The sequence below is a fragment of the Bactrocera oleae genome, chromosome 4 (assembly GCF_042242935.1).
Source record: "Bactrocera oleae isolate idBacOlea1 chromosome 4, idBacOlea1, whole genome shotgun sequence".
Taxonomy (NCBI): domain Eukaryota; kingdom Metazoa; phylum Arthropoda; class Insecta; order Diptera; family Tephritidae; genus Bactrocera; species Bactrocera oleae.
In genome coordinates, this window is record NC_091538.1 from 62092909 (window position 1) to 62119381 (window position 26473).

The following is a 26473-nucleotide window of genomic DNA, read 5'->3' on the forward strand; positions in this document are numbered from 1 at the left end:
CAAGGATTGGTCAGCAACCAAGACTTGTGCGGTTGCGAAAGCCTTCTGGCCCAGAGTGGAACACAAACTGTCCATTGAACTGCTAGCTCTTAGCAAGGCTCACATCATCGTAATGATAAGCGTCATAAGTAGGCACTGTCCCACTAGCACTCACGAGCATAAAAATTGTGGAGAACGCAACTTGTCAAAGTTGCAATGAGGAAGATGGGGTGTAAACACCTAGACACTTTCTCTTCCACTGCTCAGCCTTCGCCAGACTAAAATGTTGTAACATCTTGGTAGCCATACTTTTTACGATACCGGCGAATTGGCTGGAATTGATACGTTTATTAGACGCCTCAATAAATTTGTGGAAGGCTCTAAGCGCTTTGTCGATATGCGACGTTTGGCCAACGACAAGCAGGCCAAGTGGGATTATTTGTGGCTTCACGAAAAGTCAGAATATTTACCTAACCTAACGAATATTACCTTATATGCTTCAAACAAATGTTGTAATGTTGCTGTTAAGAAATGAAAAATATTGATTTTCTTGAATACAGAACGTAACTTTTGTTGTAAACTTTTATATTTAAAGATACAAAATGGGTAGTGTAACCATTTTTTTCTTGATTTTTGCCGAGATTGTTTTGTAACTTTCTTTAGCCTTTAAACTTTCATTAGCCTGTCAAAGCTTAAACTTTTCTGTTTAACAGAATGGGTAGTCTCGAAATTTTTTTATAACTTATTTTTGCCATTTTTTTCTGACGGAGCTGCCACCTTTTAATTTTTATTATTCGGTTAAAAATACAACTTTATTTGTTACATTTATAAGTTAATTAGTGGTGTCAATAAGTTTTTAGTATATTTTGCTGAAATATTTTATGACAGAGTTGCCACCTTTAAAATTTCATTATTCTGTCAAAAATAAAAATTTACGTTTTAACAGAGTGCATAGTGTTAAAAATATTTAAATAATTTTTTTCCAAATTTTTGTGTGACAGAGTTACCACCTTTTAACTTTCATTATTCGATTAAAATTAAAATTTTGCTGTTTAACAAAGTCGGTAGTGTGAAAAATATGTTAATTACTTTTATATGAAAAACCTTTGTGACAGAGTTGCCAACCTAATAAATTATTAATTGCACATAAATAAAAATTCACATGGCAAAGTGTTATGGGTACACATGTAAATAATCATTCCAACAACTGTAATTATTTTAACGGCGGCATGTCTTAAGTCATTTGCTGCACTTCCTCAAGATCCATGCCACGTTGTTTAAGCTAGGCGAGCATAATTTCTCAAACCTTCCGGCTAAGACTTCAATGTCGCTGCTGTGCAATAACTTGGCACTTAGCATGTGTGGCACTTTGGCGCATGCGTACATACTCTGCATAACTTTAGCACACATACATGTGTGCATACATATGTTTATATGTATAAGTATTAGTATATTCGATATGAGACCACAAATAAAAGCACACGCAGAAGTAACATTCACCTTTATTAAGACTTATATATACATACATACATACACACATGTAAACAAGTACTCATATATGCCAAGACACGTCATATTGTGTCTTACGCACTTGAGCGGCACTCACGCTTCTATGAGGCATGTACTTACATACCTAAACACATACATATGCACATGCGCATACGCGTTGTAATGGCGCGTAAAGTGGTTGGCCGACAGCTTACGCGGCTGCGCTTGGCGTGCTGAGGTGTTTGGAATTATTTATGCAACATTGTATATATGTATGCATGTGTGAGCCTGCTGCTGCTGGAACAGCGTCAAAGGTTTATGGATTTAGTGGTCAGTGGCGCAAACGCGGTGCCTTGCATGCGTGCCGCGCTTGTGGTTTTTTCTTATTCCACACTGCATCGCATCAAGCGAGTTAGTAAATATATATATACATTAGTAGATTTATAGCAGCACTCACTAGTTTGCTAGTTTTTTCAGAGTCATGTGCAACTACTTGCACCTAACTGAGTGTGTGTGTGTGTGTGTGTGCGTACGCACGTCAGTGATTTCCTGAAGTGCCACTTGCGCGCTATTTGACGCTTGACCATGGCAAGATTGTGCGTCCGCAACAAAAGCAACAACAAAGTAGCGGCGCTCATAAATATGCATTTAATAGCATTTGTGTAATTAATGTTATGTTGCTGTCGTTCAACACGTTTGAATTGCTTGCAACATTGCGTAGATTGCTACTAAACCAAGTAATTTTATTTAAATTCTCTTCTGTGTTTTTCTTTTTTGTTGTTTACTTCACAGCGGTGTTACTTAAACTTGCACTTGAAATACAAATACAGCGTCTTGTTGTACATGGATATTTGCCAGTGTGTAAATAATTGTGTTACTTTTCTTGAATTAAATATTCTTAAACACGAAAAAAATTTAAACAAGTATTTTATTGTTTTTTTTTTTTTTCTTATTATAAAAATTTTATTACTAGTATGTTATGCAAGAAATATTTGATCGATAGATGACAGCTTTTCGATAAAAACTAAATAGAGATGTACTTTATGTACTCACCACGAGTTGAATTTTATAAAATATTTTAATATATTATAGTTCAAAAAGAAAATCTCTAAAGAAAAACGTGTTTTTGTCGTTTAGGAAATCAGACTCTAGTCTAGCTAGAGGTCTAGCTTATTAATATCAAAAAAAAATTTTTTGATAAAAATCAGCAAAATTTAAGGTTTTCTATAAATTTAGTATGGGAATGATTGAAGAGAAACCACGTTTGCCACGAAATTTGTAACACCCAGAAGGAAACGTTGGAGAAGCTTAAAATAATGTATATGTATATAACTGCCCAACGTGGCGACCGGTTTAGTCATGCCCGTCTGTATAGTATATAAACGTTTTTAATTCTTTTTATAACTCCCCAAAATGTTGCTTACTTGTTGGAAGCTTCGATATCGAACCACTATAGCATATAGCTGTCATACAAACTAAATAATACTAATCCAGTCTGTAAATGGAAAAATTTTGTATTTGACTAGGTATCTTCAAGAAATTTGCCATGGATTATTGTACAAGGCAGTATTCCAATATTTGAACAAATTATTCAGATCAGATCACTATAGTATATATAACCCATACAAACTGATTGATCAAACTTAATAAAAGAAATTCTAACATGAAACTGTAAATAAAATTGAATCGACTAGTATCTAGATTTTTATACAGGAACTTATAGCTAAACTAGCTTTTACCGGCGGCTTCGCTCGCATCGAATCCATCAAATAAGTATCAGATATCATTATAGTAGAAACGGATCAATAGAAATAATATATTTTATTGCTTGGCTTGGAATAATATTTGTGTTATTTCTCTGATTTACGTTTTTTATACATTTATGTTTTCTTTCATTTTTAATTTTTTCGACAAACAATCATTTCTGCCAAATTTTTTCTTTTCAATTTCAAAATTTTTAAATTTATTTTCCAAACATATATAATCTTCCAAAATAACTTTTTTATTAATAAGTAAAAAATTTATAAATTTTGTAATAAAAAGTATCCTATGTTCATTCTGACACCTCTAAGAGTATATGTACAAAATTTCATGATGATCTGTTAAGTAGTTTTTGCGTGAAAGCTTAACAAACAAACGGACTTTCGCATTTATAATATTAGTATAGATAAATCCTGCTTTATACTATAGGTTAAGTTCTACTGGTGAGCTTTAGATTATAACTAACTGACCAACAGCTTTGACTTCCAAATACTAATAGTATTTATAGCAGATAGTAGAGTCCTAGCAGAAACCACCTCTTGTTCTTCTTCTCTCGTTACCCTTACTAAGAAAGGGTCAGCCGTATTAATACGTGTATTACAAAAGCCACTGGATCAAACTCCTGTTAACCAGACTTATCTACACATATCGAATTCGAATCAACCGTAGCTGGTAGCCACGATGATAATGTCTAACTCCTTTGAGGCACTTGTGTACTCTTACTGGCTTTTAAATCTATGGTAGCTGGTAATCTCATCTTTTTTAAGTTTAACTAATTCGATTTAACTCTTCTTATTTGGTCTTTGCCAAAAATCATATCCCTAAATCTTTAGTTGCACTCGGTTTGGTATTACGGTTTATTATAATTCTTTCTGAAATATTGTAGTAGGTTTTTTTATTTTCTTATACGATGCTTCCGGCAGAGGTGCCCACCTTTATTTGGTCTTTGATTTTAGATCAGCGCTGTTGATCGATAATCAAGTCGAATGCTACTCCCATAATAAAACTATCTAGATAGGAAATGACAGCTACAGATCGGATTCAACACTAACAAAAAACAAGGTAATCGAAGGAAATTTCGCTTTTGAAGAACACTTTTGAATTCTGCGAACAAAGCACTACACCAAACGGTTTATATGTTACAAATTTTACTTCAGAGGCCGTGTGAGTATCGCACACGCACTCGAATGCCCTCATTCACATCAGCAACCGGTGCGACATGCCATTCCGATATCGCAATCCGAGCACATACGACTCATTACAAACGTCAAACATACAAAAAGAACGTTAAAAGAAACTGTTTTAAATTCCGTAAAATTATTTTCAAACACCCAGTGCTTTTTGCAGCAACAATCACGGCAAAAAATGCGATTTGTATATGCAACAAACGGCGCACAACTGTTCATCCACTTAGTCAGCGAGTCAGTCAAAGCGTCAGGCGTGCGGCTTATGACCATATTTTGTGAATCAACTTCGATCATAAAAATAAATTCAAATCAAGTAAATACGCCGCGACATCAATAAATGTCTGCGCAGTCGATTTGTACGAGTATTGTGTACCAACTGGCAACAACTTGCAACTAATTTCATTCTAATGCCTTGCGCCGTTTTACAGTGTGTGTTTATGACATTTCTTACATTTATTTTACACGAGACACATACACATACATACATATTACGGTTGAGCAAAAAAAATTTTTTTTTTTGCTTAGCCTGAGGGTAAAATTTGAAGATTATAAAAAAATTAAAGTTTTGGAAAAAAATATTTCTTTTTAACATCTAGAGACGAGGTGAGTGGACCCATTTAAAATAAATTTCGAGTTAAAAATTGGACAAAAAGAAATGTTTTTTGGTTTAAACTCTTCACATTTATATAAAAATTACCGATTTTGACGGTTTTTGACTCAAAATTTATTTTAACGCTTAAGGAAAGCATGTTGTCGTTTAAGACTTTCTTTTAAAATTCCAATGATGACCACAAAATTTTTTTTTAAGTTGATAACTTTTAATTGGCCAGAAAGAGGACTCGCCACAGCTTCTAGAACACTTATCAAAAATTTTTTACGCAATAAAAATTTAAACTCGAAACTTTACTTTAAAGTGAGACTCTATATGTTAAAAACAAAAAATTTTCTTTTTATAATCTACAGATTTTACCGTCTTAAGCAAAAAAAATTTTTTTTTTCGCTCCACCCTAATACATACAGACATTTATGTCATATAGTTTGGACTTTGGATTGGTCGCAATCGTTGGAGCGCCTGTTCGAAGCTGTCTGTCCAACAGCGGACGCCTAAAGCAGCCGCATTCCAAACAGGCTTATGAATATAGTTGCATTTAATTGTTGTTGCTGCAATTATTATTGCTGCTTGTTTGCTTAGTCTGTCTGGCATCTTAGCCAGCTGCGTGTGTGTGTATGTGTGCGTGTGCCTCGCTGTGTTGCCACTTATTTCTTTATCTGCCTTCGTCTTGTCGCGCATATAAAATATTGCATTTGGATTTCAATAATAAAGCTCGCAGCTGAGTGGGCGTGAAATCGTACATTCGTAGATAATTTTCGAGTATTGTGGTGTCAACGGCAACGCATTATTAATTTGCGCCCCACACTACTACATGCCACCAACTTACAACAACTGACTAAAGCCAACCGGATGTGAGTTTGACACAGAGACAGAGAAACGAAAAAAGATGACAAATAACGGTGATGCGTTGTCAGAAAGGAATTTCACTGGTTGTCTGTAGTCTAAAATTTGGGGAACAGTAAGATAGAGAGAGTATATTGTTCTTGGTTTTGTAGAAAATAGTAGTTAAGTGCTTTTTGCGTCGTGCGAAAGTAAAATTTAGTGATAATATTTTTCTAGAGGGTACCTACACGAGAAAATATACACCATCTGTTCAAATTTGATCCGGTCACGAAAAGAATAGGCATGCCAACGCTTAATCCAATTTTACATACACCTGTTATAAGCCTCGGCTGGGTTTCGGCTCATTTCTGGAGCGCCATCAGTGAGATTGTTGGACAGTTTCGACGTCATATTCATAAACTTATGTCTCGTCACCAGCAATGATGCGTTTGATAAATGTAGAGTCCTCAGCTATGTCACTTTTGCGACCTCTACTCCATGTCGTTTTTGCAAAAGATTTAAACCTTTTAGTACAAGCATAGCATTGAAACGCTTCATACCCAAAACATTAACCTAGATGTAAATAAGAGATCTTGAAATTCTCTGCTAACTCGAACACCGTTCTTTAACTCATTCAGAGTTCAAAGTCAGTAGTTTTATGTTTAACGAAGTACCTTTCTAATAATGATAATAATAGAAGATATTACAAAAAACTCCTCTAACTCCTCCTCTGTTTTTATTACAGAATGCAATACAAATTTCAAACGTCTCTATGTCGGTGGCCATCGCCGTACTGCAGCATGTGCTTAGCATTTATTAATAAATGTGCTTATTTATACTGTATTTTTATATCTCTACTAAGAGCACATAAGCTGACAAGCGGCGCTTAATGTCGATCAGCTGTTTAATTTAAATAAATTACGAAAAAATATTCTAGAAAGAATTAAAAACAAAGTAAAATAAAAATACATGTATAATGTAATTCAAGTGCTTTGGCAAAAAAGACAAAAATAATAGCAACAACAACATTTAATAATAAAAAAGTTAATAGAACAAACAAGTCAATCAACAAATCATTCAGTCGCGCCACAATCGACCACTCATGTCAGCATTTTTCATTCTTTTTCACACCATCTACAAATATTTTACATTAGGTATAACAACCACAACAATTATAGTAATACAACGAAAATAATAATAATAACAACAATAATAATAATATTAAATAACAGCAATAATAGAAAACCAGTTTTGAATTATCTTATTCATACAGAGTAATTAATGCTTTAAGACACTTTATACTACTACACTATACATAGTTTTCTATCTGCTGCCTTTTTTAAGTATTTAAAAAAAATATACATCCTTAGTGTTCCAGCTACATTTCAAGATTACCATTGCTAAATATTGAAGTGCATTTTTAATATTATTTTTATAATTTTTTTTTATGTTTTTTGATTTCTTCTTTATAATTTTATGTGGAGTCGATTTTTTAATTATCTATGTATGTAGTTATTTATACGCATATGTATATAGTTATTATTGTTATTAGTTTTTTTTTTTACTGTTTAATTTTTGTTTTTTTGTTTTTATTCTCTATCCTTTACCTTTTACGTATTTATTTCATTTTTACTTCCCCAAAATAATAAAATAAATTGTTATTGTTCTTTTTAACTTATATTTTATTTTTTCTGTCTTTTTTATATTTTTTCTGTTTGCTCGCGCGTAATTACCAATGTTAACAATGTATTCTTTGTTATCTAACAACTAAATTGAAAGCAGTGACAGTTAGGTCTGCTAGTAATACAAATAATAAGGAAAAAATAATATTTTAAATTGTACTAGAAATTAAAAAATACAAATTATTATTATTGGTTTTAATCAACCATTGATAATATTTTCATAATATCTTTCGCGAAAATTTTACTTTTATGTGATGTAAGAAACAATCTTATAATTATTTGTAGAACATTTTTTTTCAATTTTTTTAAATAAATTTTTCAAGATTATTTTTCAATGTTTTTGGCAATATTTATTTTTAATTTATTAATTTTTTAATTTTTATATAATATTTTAATTTTTATGTATGTACTTGTATACGTTTTTAATTAAATAATTTGTTTTTTAGTTTTATTTTATTCTATTATATATATATATATGTGTATATTCTTATTTTTCGATTTTTTTTTTAAATTTTTTTTATATATTATTATATTGTTACATAAATATATTTTTCTTCAATTCATTTCCTAATCTCAATTCCCATTATGCATAAAATATACCTGAGAATAGAAAAATTCTAATTTTTTTTATTTACAAAGTACTTATTCACAACAATAATCCTGTCAAAAGTCGACACTACATAAAACATGCTTCAATAAGTTAAATTGTATGTTAAACTTGTTGTCTGCCCAGCAAGCTGTCTGTATGTCAATTGGTTTGTCAGTTAATTGCTATAAAAATGATATTCGAGAGTAGCCTTCTGTTTAATACTACACTTGTAGGTAATGTAGAACTGAGTGATATAAACAAATGGTGCCAAATGGCTTGCAGCCCTGTAGGAAAATCTAATCTGGATATAACGATTACAAATTAATGTAATTTTTTCAACTTTCGCTAAGCTTTTCTTAGCAAATTGTAAATCAACTAAATTCATAAAAAGAAAAATTGTTATTTTTACTTAGACAAACAATTTACAAAAAATTTAAAATTATATGCCATTGTGTGTCATCAATTAATTATCGATTGTTTTTTACATACTATGTTATTGGTATTTTAAAATTTCAAACGATTTTAGAAATCAAAATTATGTACTTTCAGTAAAAAAATACAATTATCATTTGTTTTGACTGGAACTCGTTACATTGACGGATGTACCACGTGAAAGTATAATTTTCAAGGTTTTATGTAGATATAAATTTTACACAGTGCAAAAAATTATATTTTCTGAACTTTATTAATATTTTAATCATATCTCTCCACGATAAAGAAAAAAAATATATGGAAGTTATCGATTCGAAAGTATCTATTAAATTTTAGGGATAATTTATCAATTGAATTTTTAAATATCGATTACATGTTAACGATAATATTTTGGTTTAAGTTTAGCATATATCCTCAATAAACGATAGCTTATTTCTCGATTATTAGCCGTTATTATCGCAATGCATAACTTCGGATGTCAGCGAAGATATTTGAATATATATCAATTAAGTATGATGAAATAAATCTTAAAATTCATAAGTCATTGCAATCTAAGTCACAAACAGTTCAAATTAATTTAAAAATATCCAAATTGTTTAGTACAATAATCTAAAAAACTACAATCTCGAGCTAAACTTTCTAAATAATTAAATTTTATTTGAGCAAAGCATAAAATATATTTGTTATGAAAACTATTCGAAATGAAAGTAAAATCGATTAATTTTTTTTTAATAATTGAAATTTATCTGAATTAATTGTAAACAATTTTATTGGGAATAGTTGATAAGCTGATAACAAACTAAGATATTTATAAAAATTATTATGAATTTTGGAAAAATATTTAATATCCAACAAATTTCATTTCGATAGTTGAGATTTGGAATATATGAAAAATAATTGTATTCGCTTTACATTTACTAAGCAGAATTTGGCTTGAATTTATTTCCTGAATCCGGGGTTATTTTGTGTTCAAAACCAAAAAAAGATTTTTCGTTCTCAATAATCAGAAATTTTGATCAAAATTACATTAATAATGAATAGGAGCATAAAATAATAATAAATAATTAAAATGGTGAATGTTTGGTATAGTTAAATCACTATAAAATCACGAAACCACACGGGCTCTTTTGTGATTTAGGAAAACGCATTGGGAAACACAAAGGACCAGCGTTCACAACTGTCCAAGTGGGATGCTGTATGATCTTTGATGCCTAGTTACTTGCTACTCGTGCATAACCTAACCTAAACTGGGAAAACGAATTCTAAATATTATCAAAAAAAAGAAAAACAAATTATACTAAAAATATGTGTAGTATAATATTAGGTTGCAAGTCTTTCAACTTTATTAGCAAATCACCAACAAAAGTGTCGCAAAACACGGCCATTTTGATACTCGAATGGTTTTCATTGATTCCTACAGGGCTTTTTCTCATTTATGAGTGCATGTTTGGTGTTTTATGTAACTCTATGTGTACTCATTTATTGCTATGCATATTACGTCTGTTTCAAACCACAATTGATTATTGGCATTGACGACGCTTTGGAGCAAAAAGCAGTCCAATCATGTGGAAGCAGATCGTGCGGCCGATAAGCCAATGCGCGCGCAGCTTAAGTCAAGCAACTGGCTGACTAGCAAAGTGACTGACTGAATGACTGGTTGGATGGCTGACTCGTTGAAGGCGCAAAGTGGCTGCACGATATACCAAATAAAAGCGGTTATACTCACACATACATATGCACATATAAGTAATGCCGCCAAAGCTCATATAAACTAAAACCATTTTAATGGTTTTTTCTTAATATTAAATAATTTACTTTTATTTTCAATGTATTTTTTATGTATTTTTCTATCATACTTTCTTTTTTTTTTTGGTTTTTTCTTTTGTGGTGGCTAGACATTTGCGCTAGTTCCGCATTGGAAGTAGAAATCAAAATTTGATTATAAAACATTATTTGAGCATAAAATAGAATATGACGGCTAGTGGTTTCAATGTGCGCCCCTAAAGCTCGCGTTTATGCGCATGCGCAGATCGTGTCGGTGCTTTTATTAAGTTCTATGCACCATATTATTATATTTTTCACAATTTTCAGTTTATCTGCGTACGATTATAATTTGGCATGATTATTTTTAAGGTCAAGTTCGTTAGTTAAATTTTAAGCGCTTTTGTGCTCATAATTTTTTAATTATTTGTTCTTTTTTTAATTATTTTATTTGTATTTTTTTTCTTCATTTGCGTAGATTACGTCAGGAAAGCGAAATGTTGTCACGCCAATCCTCCCACCATTGGTCGCAGAATGACTTGTCCTCTGTGTCATGCGCTTCGATGGCGTCTTCACCAACACCGCTGCTGCTCTCCTCACTCGGTCGTGAAGCGGCGCTTTCGGGCACCGGTAGTAGCAACATTGGCGCCGGCAATCAGCAACAACATAATAATAATAGTTCGGAGAGCACTTCATCGACTGAGACACTGAAGTGGTTGGGTTCCATGAGCGATGTGTCCGAGGCCAGTCATGCCACTGGCTACTCTGCCATCGCAGAATCAGGTGAGTTTTTTCTAACTATGGTATCATGTATCGATAGTAGAAAAACCGTTAACATATTGTTGGAAGACCAATCTGTTGTTCGACAAAAAATCGTGGTAGCTACTTAACTAAACAAGAGTTGAAAAGCTGATTTACAGCTTGGTTAATTCAGAGACGTTTTTTGGAAAAGTACGCCATATCAAGCTCTTAGTTTTAGTATAGATCTTGATATTAGCCGACCACGGAAAATCTGACAGCGCTTTAGCGCTATCCATGAGCTCAACAAGCGCTGGTTGATAACCAGAACTTGTGCGACTGCGAGATCCTTCGGCCCAGAGTGAACAGTAGGAGATCCTCTGAACTACTGCTCTTAAAAAAGGCAATCTCATTGTAACTGTGAGTGTTATGACTGGACTATGTACAATAGGTTCATACGAGGTGCCGTTAAATATTTTTTGTAAAGCCATGACAACTTTTGCGAATTTCGTTAGAAGCACAATACAGCTAAAATCACGACGAACTGCAGACATTACTAACTCGTAAGTGGTTGAACCGGTTACTATTGTATAAGGACTCATCTTTTCTTGTCTGTCCCTATCAAATCAGTGGACACCACGAACAATATTTCAACTTCTTGAAAACAAGCGATTGAGACCAATCTTCACTTTCTTCTTTGAGCAAAAAGCTTAAATTAATCAAAACTCTAAGCGTTTTTTTCGCAAATAAATATAATCTCTTTACTTTCTTAACAAAACCGCTTAGTGGGTGTGTCGTAATGCGCAAATGTGATTGTGATGAGATCAGCATGTATTCAACCACCCCGACGTGCGGTTATTGGCCACTTTTCGAAACTATTTTTCAATTATTTAACAGTTAGGATTAAGCACAGCTTTTTTCAGATATATAAATTTTTTTTCTGCTAGCTTTTGTTATTGCCAGTGGCCAGTAGACTGCGAAGATTAATGATCGCTACAATCTCGTGCGCCAATACAACGAACGCCAACACTTACTAGGGTGAGCAAAACAAGACAAGTAAGATGGTTAAACCGAGCATATCTGAGCGCTCACATATGAAATTGTTGTTATTATAACGCTTTTTGTGGCAGCAAAATAATTTCATATTACACTTTTCAATTTGAAACATTTTGTTAATTAATTACGCTGCCAGAACTCGAAGTATATTTGTCCTATTCTTCTCTTTTCTTTTTGTTTTGAGTTCTTTCTGGCGTAATTTCTTTACACGTTTTTGCGTGCCGTCGGGAAATTACCGCCATCATTAATCGCTTGCCGATTTTGATCGATAGTTTGATTGCACGTTTTTCGGCAACGCACAGGTCATTGGTATTACATAACTCTGCTTATACATATACCTACATATATCTGCGTATATAATAAATACACATATATAGGGTAATATACAATTGCTAAATTAAGCGTTTGTCATTTCTCACAACAACAACAACTGCTCCAATAATCACAGTTACCCGTAATGATATAAGTCTTCGCAATTGTATCCAAAAACTTTACGCCCAAGCGGCTGACGCACCCTAACACACTTTTGTTGTAACGCTAAGCTCGAAATTACTTTCGGATAAAAGGTTAAAATATTAAAAAAAAAAAATAAAACAAAAAACTTGTTAATAAGTTTGTTTAGTCGTAATAACGGTTTTTTTTATCAGTCTTCTTTGATTAGACGCAAAGTTTGGCTCAGCGCTGTTTAGACAAGCTCAATTTAGACCAACCCAACTTTGAACCATTAAGCTCATTACACTTTAACGCCGACGTTTCAGCTGGTGTTAGTTATATCTACAAATTATTTTCTTCAAGTGTTACAGTTCTAATTGGTTTTCGAAATTCTAATTGATTTTTACGCGCCTTGTGGGAAACAGTTTTTATTATTTTGCTTTGCTCTGGATCACCGTCGTGTTTGCTAAATAGTTGGGAGTGCTCATAGTTACTCGCTCTTAAGCTTAATTTGTTGTCTAAATGTAATCATTAGAATGCTAACTAATTTTGCTGAGAACTTTTTTAAATAATTAACTGTATTTTAGAGCAACCAGTGTGTGCTACGCCTTCACTTAGTCGCTTGAATTTCATAAAGAAGTTACTGGGCTAAGTGCGATGGCAAACTGGTAAGCCAGTAACTATTAAAATTCCCCACTTATTATTATTAAATATAACCCAAAATTCCAAAGGAAATGCGATACGCCAGAACATATCACCAATTGAAGAGAGAGTTTGTCAGCATACGAATTCAATTCGAAGTTCTTTCGGTGGTTACGATATATACGATTAAAATTCAATAAAGCGTAGGCACATTCTTGGTTTATTTGTCAGCGAAGTTAAAATGGTTCTACGTCTCATGGTCGCCTATTTCTTGGAAGGTTACAGATTATATTGAAAAGAATTAGTCATGCTTGTTCGATTAAGGGGTTCTACGTGGGTGAAATCTAACCTAAAAAAAGTCTCTACTAATAGATATAGTCGGTATAATGACCGACCGGTAGAAATATCAAAAATTTAAAAATATAGGCATTTTTAAAACAAACTGAATTTCAACCTAAATTTTTTATCGAGTTTTGATCAAAACAACAAACTAGATTAGCGGATTATATGAGAAAAATATGTTAAAAACTGAGCGGTTGTGCTTAAACAAAAACTATTTGAGATATCGATTTATAATTTTAGTATGTTATTTTTAAAGGTCTAACCTATCGAAATTGAAAATAATTTTTTTTTTTATTCTTACACTAGGTGTACTACTTAAATCGATTTGTCACAATCTTTGAACCCTTTTTCTAACTTACTAAGCTTAAGTTAATAGCTGCTGTTTTAAAAACTCTGTAGATCTCAGCAATCAAAAACATTTTGTGAGAACTGAGAAATTTATATACACTTCTCAATAATTCCTCGTTGCTCTTAGCTCAAGTGCTTCAAAATGTAATTAAGGAGATATCTATGAACCTCACTTTCAAATTTGAGTGAATAAATGAGATGATTTTGAAGGTATCTGTATAAATGCAAGTATTATTTCTTAGCTCCATTCTTCAACTTCACCATATCTTCAAAATTAAGTCTGAAAATAATTGAAGTATTGTTATATCAATTCAGTAGGTTAAAAATTTGCCTTTATATCTTAAGAGAAGACAACTTTTTCATTAATATCAATTAAATATATATTTATCGCCGTGATCCCCTGAAACAGATGTTTCGCCCATCAGAAAAGTGGAAAGTGGTAAAGATAATACGATTTACTTTATCTTTAGCATTTAGAAATAGGATGTTGGTATAGCCTGACTAAGTTAAAAATGGTACTGACCTTGCTTGAGCTCTGATAGTCTTGCGAAACATACAAAATAAAGTTGAGGTTCGCATTCTAACCAAGATAGAGAGAATTAGAGCATTTATGGCATGTATCTTTACCTGAAACTGTCAGCTCGCTGGTACCTGTTTGGCAAACAAAGAATAAGGAATTAGCTTACCGATAATGGATTTTGATAATTTATGTAAAAAGGAAAAATTGGATTTCTTGAGCTTAAAGCTTTTGTTTTAGTTTCTCTAACTTCATATATTCAAATATTAATGCTGCTTTCACATATTTTTATGCTGAACTTGACTATTTTTTAAATAGAGAGGCTATAATTACAATATTTTTTTTATTGACTAAGTGGTCCCCTTGCCGCTAGATATTCGGTGTACCGATTTTGAACCGCTGTATATTCAAACAAGTAGTTTGCTTACTTTTAGTAGCCTTGACGTAAAATTTCACACAATTTTTAGCAACAATTTTTCGAAAGTTTACCAGAAGTTGCCTAAACCGACACACACAAGAAAAACCCTTAACAGTTAGTTATTTGTATTCATGGTCATACTTCTAGAACGTAATGCTTAACCAATTAGCAATTTCCACATATAAACTTGATGTTTTTCTATTATAGTTTATCATTTTAGTGCACTTACTCATGCCACAAACGTTCTTATTGGTTATGCAACATGCCCCAGAGCCTATGCGACTCATTAATTGGGTTCAGCATAATTTTAACCTTTATATTTCCTTTCAAAAACGTTGCAAGAACTTGGACTTACATTTAATATATTTTTTGTCTCATTTTTACTCGTTCGCTTGGCCGCAAGATATTTGTTATACTAAAGTAGGTAGTTAGTAGGTGCAAATTTAATCATATCAAACTGGCTGGCGGTCAACAGCCATAGCATATTGTAACAGTAAACACAAGAGCAACTCCCACCACGCCCGAAGGCGCAAGCCAACAAGGCGACGAAAAATGCTAAGCGCTTTGAGATTAAACTACAAACACACAGGCCCACATACACATGAAAGTAAATGAGGCCTACTGTGCAGCATGTGTATAGCAGAAGAAAAAACAACAACGCAAAGGTTCTATAGAATTAATACCCGGTCATGCCTGCTTGGCAATCTTTTATAATTGGTATATGTAAAGGCACGATGTTAGTCGGGCGGCAGGCAAATATGTGTTAAGCGCAATGACGGTGGCGGCGACAACAAAATCAAGTACAAAACCGTTAAATGAATTGGCTATTAGATTACACAATCGCGGCGAATGCCACAAGCGCAACAGCCAGCGCAACCGCGCTCCTTGCCACTGCCACGCTGCTGCATTGCCACTGTGTCATGTAGCGGCCATTTATCTATGACAAGTAACATACAAACATACATATGCATAAATGTGTGGTTGCCACATACCTATATGTTAACTGTAACAGTGCCGCAGCTACTTGTCCGGCGCAATGCGACAATAGCGCAACAGTGGCGATATATCTTTCGCGCGCGCCCGATTTGACACCTTGTTTGCACAGGAGTCGCAGCGCGTATAGCATACTCAGGGAGGGCGTTCAATATACATTGCGGTGAGCAGGCGCATGGTGAACCGCTTGTTCAACGCTTGCAACCGCTTAATCACATGCGCGGCGCTGCGCTCCACCTCCCGCTTGTCTATCCGTAAAGGTATGTCTTGATACTGTCGAATGTTGGGGTCGCTCAATCGACTTCGTCTGACGGTAATGAAGGTGATTGTCGAGCAACGCGCGTCGCTACAGGCTGCTTAGTTGATTTGTGTAGTCGGTTCAAGGATCATTTAATAGTCGCCCAGCATTTTCTGGTTAAGGGGTGCGCGCTGCTGCAAGCGCATTTTGATTTATCTTAGTTGCACTCATTTTTAATTTATTATTAATATTTTTTTATTTATTCTTCCGACAGTTTCCTCGTCACAGCTGATTGTACATAGTTCGCGCGTTCTAACCCCGAAACGGCATCACAGCGAAAGCGTGCTTTATCTGCATGACGAGCACCAGCAACAACAGCAACACTCTCCGCCGCCCGCAACGCAGCAACAACAGCAGCATTCGCCAAACGCGCACGTGTCCGCCGCAAAACAGATCAGTCCTACGCTATCCGCGCGTGAAGGTACACATTCGCCTACGCGGTTAACGCCACCAACCGCCGCGGCACTGTTGCCCATTCATCGACACAGCCCAAGTTACCCGCCTGTACATGCCACCGCCGCCATGCATCCGTATCAACCACACCCACAATATGCGCTGCGCCAACAACCACAATCGCTGTCACATAAATTAATTAGCGCTCTACCGCTTATGGATGGCGCGTCACAAAGTTCCTTGAACGCAAGCAGCGGTGCCGATAGTTGTACTATGGGAAGTTCGTCACACAGCTCGAAGGTGTCACCAACACTGCAAGCGCAACTGTTAACAGCGGCAGACTCTGCTGAAGCGTCTCAATCGGGAGCCGTCACAACGACAGCAAACTCAAGTACATCTGTGACAATGACGCAAGCGGCCGACGCGGAACAGCATTTGGTGCCAGCATTACAGAAACCTGCGATTGCACCAAAGGTGGTCGGCAGCAATGCCATTATAGAAGTTATTACAGTTAGCGGCACTGGCACGCATTCACCTGGCAGCGCCAATGCCCAGCTCAACGCGTCCACCACTTCCTTAGCATCCGCGGTGTCGGCTGCCGCCGCGTTACCAACGCAATCCTATCGCAGCAATCATCGTCTCTTCCCTGTGAGCACATACACTGAAAAAGTGCACAGCAACACCTCGCAATTTGTGTTACATCCCAAAGCGCAGTACAGCGCTGGCTTGAAAAAACCCGCGCAGCAACAGCAGCAGACACAGAAGCCGGGGCTACAGCTGCCGCTATCCGCAGCACAAGCGGCAAAGTAAGTTTTCGAATTTTTGTCTTCGAATTTTAAAACTGAGATATTAATTGGTTTCTTCTTTTTGCAAGGTTTATGTCATCGCCAAACAGTCCACCGCAGCCTAGCTGGCAAACGGTTGCTGAACTTATTAACGATTTCGAGCGCACTAACAACGAACCGCTGACACAGAAGTATACATATATGGACCCGGGTAAGACACAACGTGTCTCTAATCCAGCGTTGAAAGCCTTCCAGAAGAATGCGGTGCAGTCGTACTTTGAAAGACAACAACAACAACAGCAACACAACGCCAAAGAACAAGGTCCAATGCAAAAAAATTACCAACCACTTAGCGCGCATACTCAGCAACAATCGCCAATACAACAACAACAGGCGCAGCAACATTCGCCGTCACAAACATCACTACATTCAAGCTCAACGGCACACCAACAACTTTTACGTCCGCATTCCTATCAGTCAAACATGAAAGACACTGCCGCGCAGCATCAAATCATGCGAAGTTCACTGCCAAACTCCTATGGCGCACAGCAGAACCTCTTGAGTAGCCAACAGTTAGCCTTGACGCAACAACATTTGCCTGCGCGTCAGTATGCACCACCGCCACCACCACCACCGCAAAAGCCAACAAGTAACAGTTACGGTAGTCAGGAAGAACGCGTCATGAGTGCAGCTAATAGCTACAGCGCGCTGCCAACAAAACCGCCTTCACCAGCGCCACCACCACCGCCACCGCGCTCACGTTCACTCATGCCACATACACTGCTGCGACGTTCATCTTCCGCGTCTGATTATGCGGAGTTCCGTGATCAATATACACGCGCGACGCAAGAGAAACTGGTCGCACAATCTGTTAAGAATATTTCTAATTCTGAAAAGTCCTCGTTTAATGACTGCGGCATGCCACCACCGCCACCACCACCACGTGGGGCGCGTCCCACAAATATATTACCATCGCGTCGCACTTCTTCTGCCGCTGAATATGCGGCCGCCATGCGTGAGAAGGCATTGCTGCAACAAGCCGCTGCCTTAGCGCACCAGCAGCATCATCCGCATCAACACGCGCATGCGTCAAACTATGCGCAACAATACTACAATCCGCCACAACCGCTATCGGCATGCAACATCGAACCTGGTTGGGTGCCCGAACGACCGCCAAAGAACCCAAATCTGCGCGTACCTTCGCCCGACTTGCCACCATTACCACCTAGCGCGGACTTGGACACGCAACTAGCGGATGAACCGTTGCCGCCGCCACCGCCTGAGTTGCTACAGCAGCAACGCCAACAACAACAATACTACGATATGAATGCCTCATTCAATACGAGCGCTGACTTACTACCGAAAACGCCTTCACCAAATCGTCGCAACAGCTTTGCTGGCTCCTCAACGCGCAAGGCGTACTTTAGTCGCAGCGGTTCAGAGATGTTGTCAGCCACAAAAGTGCCGCCGCTCATACCGAAGAAGCCGAGCAACATTGAAACGCTACATGCGGTGCGACAGCATCAACAGCAGCAGCAACACGCACAACAGATGACGGCTAAATTGTTGCTTAATGGTGGCATGCCACAACCGCAACAGCATTCACCAACAGCGCCGCCACCGCAAACGCTGTCTGCACTGGCGAATGCAACGCGCGATGCCAAAATGTCATCAGCCAACCGCAAGCGACCGCATAATCCCGCGGTGAGCGGCTTTACAGTGCCACCGCCAATTATGGAGAACGTGCAACAGCAGCCACAACAGCAGTTACCCAGCAGCAAGTCGCCCCCAAATACAAACGCTGCACTAAAGTCTTCGCCACCGCCGCCGCCCTTGATGCCGCGCTGCATGCCGAACCAGACGTTAATGAATAATAGTGGTAGCAGCAACATTAAAGCAAGGTAAGTGCGCTCGAGAACTAATTGGTAATATATTTGTGACATAGTCTTTATGATTCCAAGGCTTAGTCAACATGTTAACCAAAGGTGTACTCGTAATTGTTAATCGTATATGCGCATATAACGTCTCCAGCTCAATTTTGTAGCCGAAACAGTCTTCAATTCCCGGCAATGTATAAAATCTGTTGATAAAAGCATGGACTCATATTTTTTGAGGATAGTAGTATCCTACTTTTATCTAGCTATGAACATTAAAGTAAATTTCGTCGAATAATTTAACCTTCAAGTCAGTATGTCAAGACATAAGTCCGATCGGTTCATAATTACGCCGAATACCAGTGCAATTGTATATTTTCTCAAGCGATTGCGACAATAAAGATCACATTCTCACCTGGTATAAAGGTTGAAACAAAGGTTCTGACTAAAAAGGTGAAAATATAAAGTAATGGTGTTCAAATTGAAATTTGTGGACTATTTTGACTTTCAATTTGATGTGAGAAAATTTTAATAAGATCCATTCAAAATCCGATTAACTTCTCAAATAATGGTGGATTTTGTCATGCGATATAACACAGAAAAAGGGTGACGGCGAGTTGAAATTCAGATTCGAAATTCGTGTTACTCTAACTCGGTACAAAAACTATCTTAATATTAGATGGCTATTTCTGAATTGATCAAAACTGTTACGCGGCAGTAAACGCGCATGCGCTGTTGAGCGTTAGCGGTGTCACGCGATAGGCGCTGTAACGCGCTGGCATGATTTAGAATGCGCGCGGCTTATCAGTGTTAGCTTTAAAAAAATGATATGAGAAAAAGTCAGACGCGCTTGAACATGCATGTGCGCGCGGCAGCTAGCCAGGCGGTCAGCATATATACTTTTATTTAATATTGATTCCGCATGCCGTTTGAGGTCAAAATGGCAGTTGGCAGTATTTGCGCGTGTCACCGTGTGCACCATGAGCGGCGGCAGCTATCAAAACGTGCTGCCGTGCAACTTGCTAAGCGCTGTTCTTTACTACAAGATTCCTTGCTTTTCCTTCTTTCATTTCTTTTCACTGTTATGTAAGTCGCCCGATAGGCAGCTCACAGCAATGCGGACACATTGCAATGAAATCGCACTTTATTGACAGGCATACATATCAGTGCGCATGTGTCCATGTATAACTGCGCGCGCACAGGCTGCCTTCAGCCCGGGCAATTCTCTCTTTGCCTGCGCCTACAAAACATTGGAATTTGGTGCAGTTCAAGCCGCGCCACACCGGTTCGAGCCAGCAGTGATTTGCTGCTGCCAAAGACCCACCACTAGGCTGCCAATAACGCGCAAATATTCACAATCTCAAGCTAACTGCGCACGCCTGCGCGTTGGTGTTAAATGTTATTGTTGTTTTCCTTCTCTTTTTTTCTTATAATTGCTGACAGTGTGGTTGTTGTCTACAAGTGGTAGATTTCTCGCCTTGCCAATTGGCATGCAAATTTGATTTTTGCTGTATTTTTAAGCTTCAGTTTCCTCACATCCGTTTGTTTGTTTATATTTAGCCATATGTATCCTTTCATTTCTTATACATATGTTTATTCAAATTTATTGCTAAGCTTTGGTATTTTTGATGAAGTGCCTTGTAACGACACACACATTCAAGTGTAAAATGTAAGTAGCTGTCAATACAAATCTGTGTAGGTTGGCGACTTTGTCGCGGCCAACAAGGTCTCTTCCACGCCGCACAGGGCGTGCTAGTGACTCAGAATGTCACTCAATCCGAATTAACGGTAACATTTGTAAATTTACCTGAAAAGGGCTGTTATTTACGTGCGTCTGTGCGTATTTGGGTCAAGCGGCTATGCCTTGGAATTTGGTCTGTCTCTGATAAGCAGGGAATGTTTGAATTATGAGCTGTTCATGTACGGAGGAAGGCGTCAGAATGTGCGCTAGCAGTTGGTGTAAATTTTTCTTCAGGTGACAAATATTGAGTTTCAGAACTTAAAATTGTGAATTATTTGCTTGTTTGTTTGCTGGTATGTTTCCCCTATAGGTATAAGAAGCTTTTAACTTTAACTGTAAATTCTATCTAGTATTATTTTACTTTAAACGAGGTTAGATTGATTTAGCCTATAGTTGGTGCTTTTCCAAATAACAGTTATTTGATAACTTACTCATAAAAGCTTAGCATATTCGGTAAATAAATTTGTTCAAAGAATGTTGAGTATGAATGCGAAGTGTTAAATGCTTTGGTGACAATAACCACCATGTAATATCTGACTCTACTAAGCTTTTTTCGCGCTTTTAAAAGCTTCAAGTATTGTCTACGTGAAGCTATAAGATTTTTTCACTTTTCGGATAATTTGTTGATTCCATCTCAAAAAAACTACGCCGACCTGGCGACCCAGAGTGAATCATATCAATTTTTAATATCCTGTTCTGATGTGAACTGTTTTCTAGTGAGAACTTCCCGCATCAACCGGAACATATGGTAGTCAGAGGGAGCATGGTCTGGGATATAAGGCGGCTGAGGCAAAACTTCCCAGCCGCTGTTTTTCAAATAGTTTTTAACCGATCATACAAAATGAGGCCAAGCGTTGTCTTGATGGAAAATTATTGCTTCGTGTCTCGTGGTAAATTCCGGGTATTTTTCGGCAAATTCTCGCTTCTGTTTCATGAATTGTTTTAGGTTTTAGAATCTCATGATACGCCCTTGTTGATCAGCTTTCACATATGATTTTTTGCGTTTAAGTTTGTCGAAACTCATCCATTTTTGGTCACCATTCGATGCAAAAACGACTTCTATTTGTAAGGATAAGCAGCATTTTTAACATTTAAAATCGTCTTTCTACAACTGTCGACATCAATTCATATGGCACTCAATTTCTCTACTCTTGAATGTAACCGACTTTTTTTATAAAGTTTTTGAAATGGCTGCTTGAGCGACTTCCAAAGATTTTGCGAGCTCTTCTTGTGTTTGGCAACAACCTTCACCGCGAAATGCTTTCAGTTTCTCTTCTTCAAACTTTCTTGGCCGCCCAGAATGTTCTTCGCCTTCCATTCAAAGCCACTTTCCGAGTCGTGTAATCCACTTTTGGCACGTTCGTTCAGTTAGTTCCACCAAAATACAATGACTTTCGCGGAAGACGCACAAGGATAGCAGCTTTCCAACGCACGTTCGGAATATTAAAACAATGGAATAATAATCATTAGTTATACATCCAATATAATAGTATAATATTTGCATACAGATATGCTTCATTATAGCTTCACTAAGTCTTTTTCAAGCTTTCAAAAGCTTTTAGGATATTTCACTTTAAATTTCTATTTAATGCATGTATGTATTGTACAACAAGTACAGGCCTTACGTAAACTTTCCGAATAAAAGTAGAGCACAATGGATGCTACAATATATAAAATAAATATATACGTATGTGTTAGTATAGTATATATGCATGTGTATGTGAATTAAATAATCGTGTGCCTATCACCAAATTCTTCTCTGCCTGCCTCCACTTACATTCATCTACCATATGTGCGCCTGTGTGTATGTATGTGTTCTACCTGTTAATACAATAAACTCCTCCATATTAACTACTCCGTTGGGCTTAGCTAAAACAGGCAATCGGAATTAATATCCATTAATGGTGATGATTGCTTAATCAATCAAAGTCAATGCTGATTAAAGCATAGAGAAAAAAGACACTTAAATAAAAACAACAACATAGGTAGGCTACTGGAGACGTTAACTAGCATACGAATATAGATGTATATTTGTATATTTGTATGTATGTGTCGGCATGTTTTTATAGCCTAAAGTGGCATGTGCTTCTAAACAGCTGACTTAACTGACTAGCTGAAATTATATGTTCCTGTTGCCACAACTTTATTTAAAGAATTATATCAGTGTTTGTTTCAGTAACGCTTAACCTTGACCTCTTCTACATGCGATGTTAATGGTGGTAAATAATTTTTTTTTTTTTAATTCTATGTTTTTTTCCAATATTTTTTTTATATTTATATCCTAAACAGGGTTAATTCAGTTTACCACAAACAACCAGTCGAAGACCCTATAAAATATATATACAATATAAAAGATCAGCATGACAAGCTGAGTCGGGTTGGGTATGTCCGTCTGTCGGTATATATGAGTAACAGTCCCTCAGTTTTTGAGCTATCATTCTGAAATTCTTCACACGGTCTTTTCTCACTAAGACGCTGCTCATTTGACGGAACCGGCGATATAAGACCACTATATGTACGTCTGCCATACAACCTGACCGATAAAAATGAAGTTCTTGTAGGGAAACTTTTATATTTGACAAGATATCTTCCCGAAATTTGACACAGACTATTTTCCAAGACAATGCTTCAATATCCGAACAAATTGCTCAGATCAGACTACTCTAGCATATAGCTGCCTTTCAAACTGACCGATCATTTTATACCCTTTTATGCTATACGAAATGCAGGGTATTATAGCTGTGATGCAACTGAACATTTTTTTATAATGTGTTGTTGTATTTTTTTTTTTAATTTATTTTTCATCAACCGAAAACAAGCTTATTTTATTATGAATCCCTGTAAAGCTCTCTGGTATACCATTCTATTTCGGTGACTCTACCTGCTACCATGTCTTTCTATGTACATACATATGTATGGTATGTATATATTTGCTTTCAATTGTGCTTCATGGCGCGCGAAATAGAAACCGATTGAAATCTAATTACCAATTAAAATAGTTAAAGCCATGAATGCCCAAATCGCCGCAGCTAATCAGCAGCGCAGCGACAGTGACTAGACAGCGCTTTTGTGGTCCAACTGAGGTGTGATATTTCATAGGGCGTACATACGAGTACATACGCACAAGTATGTATATGTAAATATGTCTGTGTGTTAGCAACATATGGGTGCGCTTACAGCAGCAAAACATTTGATTTTGCCTTGATACCTTCTAGACAATGGACGCTGATTGCAGAAGCCCAATAATTCGTTTAGAGCACGATTTCGCACAAAACTAATAAAATTAATATATAAACATACATAAATACACACATATCAAATTAATTATATTTTTGTTTTAAATTAGTTGGTAGCAATAATAACAAAAATAACTACAGCAATAAGAATAACAATAAACGAGTAGCAATCGCGATTATGCCTCAGCAACTCTAAGGCTTGTAATGTTTAAGTAAGAATGTTTTGCAGCCACTGTATTTCAATATATAGCAAAATGAAGATTTGTTCCAGTGAGTTGTTGAAATCAGTTGGGTATTGCGAAATTGCTCTACTATTTTAGTGATTGGAATCCGACCATGATCTACATGAACTATATGTACATTTCTGATCTTCAAACAAAGTGAAGGGTGCTAATTTAAAACTATTTCAAAATCCATAGATACAAAATGCATACATAGAACTATTGAAAACATAGCAAACATAGCAAACATACTGGAAATATTCCGTATCTTCGAACTGCAGTCAGACATGACAGATACTTGTAGAAGACCTTGTAGATGGGATCCAAGTAAGCACGTGGAAATAACTTCTTTATTCTTATTCTTTTTATTAGAGGTTGTAGGCAAAAATAGTTTGCCTGTAATACTAGATTGTAAAATATTTGGTTATTTAGACCAGTGTAGGCACTTAATTTTAATTGAATGAACTGTGTCAATATTTAAAAAAAAACTGAAATAGTTCGTTTGATGCGCCCTTGAAACTCTCTGCAACCGCAGAAGGTTTTACTTCTATGTTGAAAGAATATAAGACTTCTAAATAGTCTATTCGTTATAAAGATAACTTATTAGGAAAGATAGTTTTAATATTACATCTTTATATTGGTTCCATGACAGTCTTAAAAATCTATATTAGATCATTATAGCGGCCGAAATATGCTTTTTTCGATTTAAGTTAACCTCAGGAGATAAGAATGTATTTTAGAACCATCACCATCACCACCGTCCAAACAATTGTAAGGGATAGGGATTTATATATATTATATATATATATGTAACACCAAGAGAACCATTCTTGACGTTCTTGGATATGACTTAATAATATACAATTTGTATCGGTAGAAAATATCCCTGATGTAATTTGGAGGAATGCTGCTAAGTTGACAAATCTTAGCTGTAAAAAAATCTGTGTTTCTTCACGTTACGTAGACTTGACTGTCGTGGAAAGAGAATAGTATACAATATCTACTAACTCCTTTAAGGAAAATTCAAGGAAACTAATTTTTACTGCTCTCGTCTCATTTCTGATATGGTAACCGTTAATTAGGAAGATAATATAATATGATCTATAGTTTCGCTTACTTGGACTTAAGTTGATCCCAAACTCTTCTCATTAGTGCTAATAGGTTTTTTTGCCTTAAAACTAGCTTTCAACCTAAAGGTTACATAGAAAACTGTATTGTTTAATAGAATAGAAGGGCTTATGACGTTTTTCGTGATGTCTAGGCGATCAATTCTAGGTTGATGTGTTAAGTAAAGCCATCTAATTTCTGTATATATTTTTCTACTAAGGCCTTTTAGTTTTAATAAAACAACAACTTCACAAATAAACTAGCTTAACCTAACTGAATGTAACGGCGTCTAACTTAAGCTAATATAACCTATTTAAAAATATGGTTTTATATTTAAAAAAACAAAATCAGGTCTAATGCTATGTTCTTTCTGAGCAAATATTTACAAAAAAATCGATAAATATCATATTGCTCAGTTCTAGCGATTGCGCCCATAATTACGCCAACAAAAATAATATTTCCTTACAGGAGTGGCGACCAAACTGTCGTGAATTAGAACTGACAGTACCACTATGACAACCAAATTGTCTATTGAATTATATTTCTGACCCACCTAATGTTCAAGAAACTCTCCCCCACTTTGTTTTGACTCGCAGACAACTGTCATATAAGCGACTTTTGTAATAACGATAATTGGATTATGAAATTAAATATGTCATTTCATAATGGCGCTGAATTATATGATTTCTAATCAAAGCAAACAAAACAAAGAGTTGAAAATAAAAACAAATAACACCAGCCAATTGATATATAAAGCGACTAGCGGCGACACAATGTCAAAATGACAGACGAAAAAAAACAAAATGCCAAATTGACATAAATAATAAACTTTCATTTTCAATGCAGCAAGAGGTGAGGAGAGGTGGGGTCAGTTGTACCTATATGTATTTATTTATAAATAAATGCTGTTATTGCCACCGGCGTCAATTGTCAAATGGCGCAACACAACTGTCAAACGAGCAGCTGACAAAAACACGCATTGACAGTTCGCTGAACTGACAGCAATTCAGTGACATTT

General features: G+C 36.1%; 1 protein-coding gene across 5 annotated transcripts in view; it reads left to right on the forward strand.

The window, feature by feature from the left end:
• Shrm (shroom) overlaps positions 1-26473 on the forward strand; it is a 270258-nt gene that overhangs the window by 104254 nt on the left and 139531 nt on the right. For all 5 annotated transcript variants that reach the window (XM_070109195.1, XM_070109196.1, XM_070109197.1 and 2 more), the window contains 3 exons: positions 10793-11097; positions 16313-17297; positions 17366-19177. In XM_070109195.1, the coding sequence (XP_069965296.1) occupies positions 10793-11097; positions 16313-17297; positions 17366-19177 (3102 nt within the window). The remainder of the gene's footprint in view (positions 1-10792; positions 11098-16312; positions 17298-17365; positions 19178-26473) is intronic.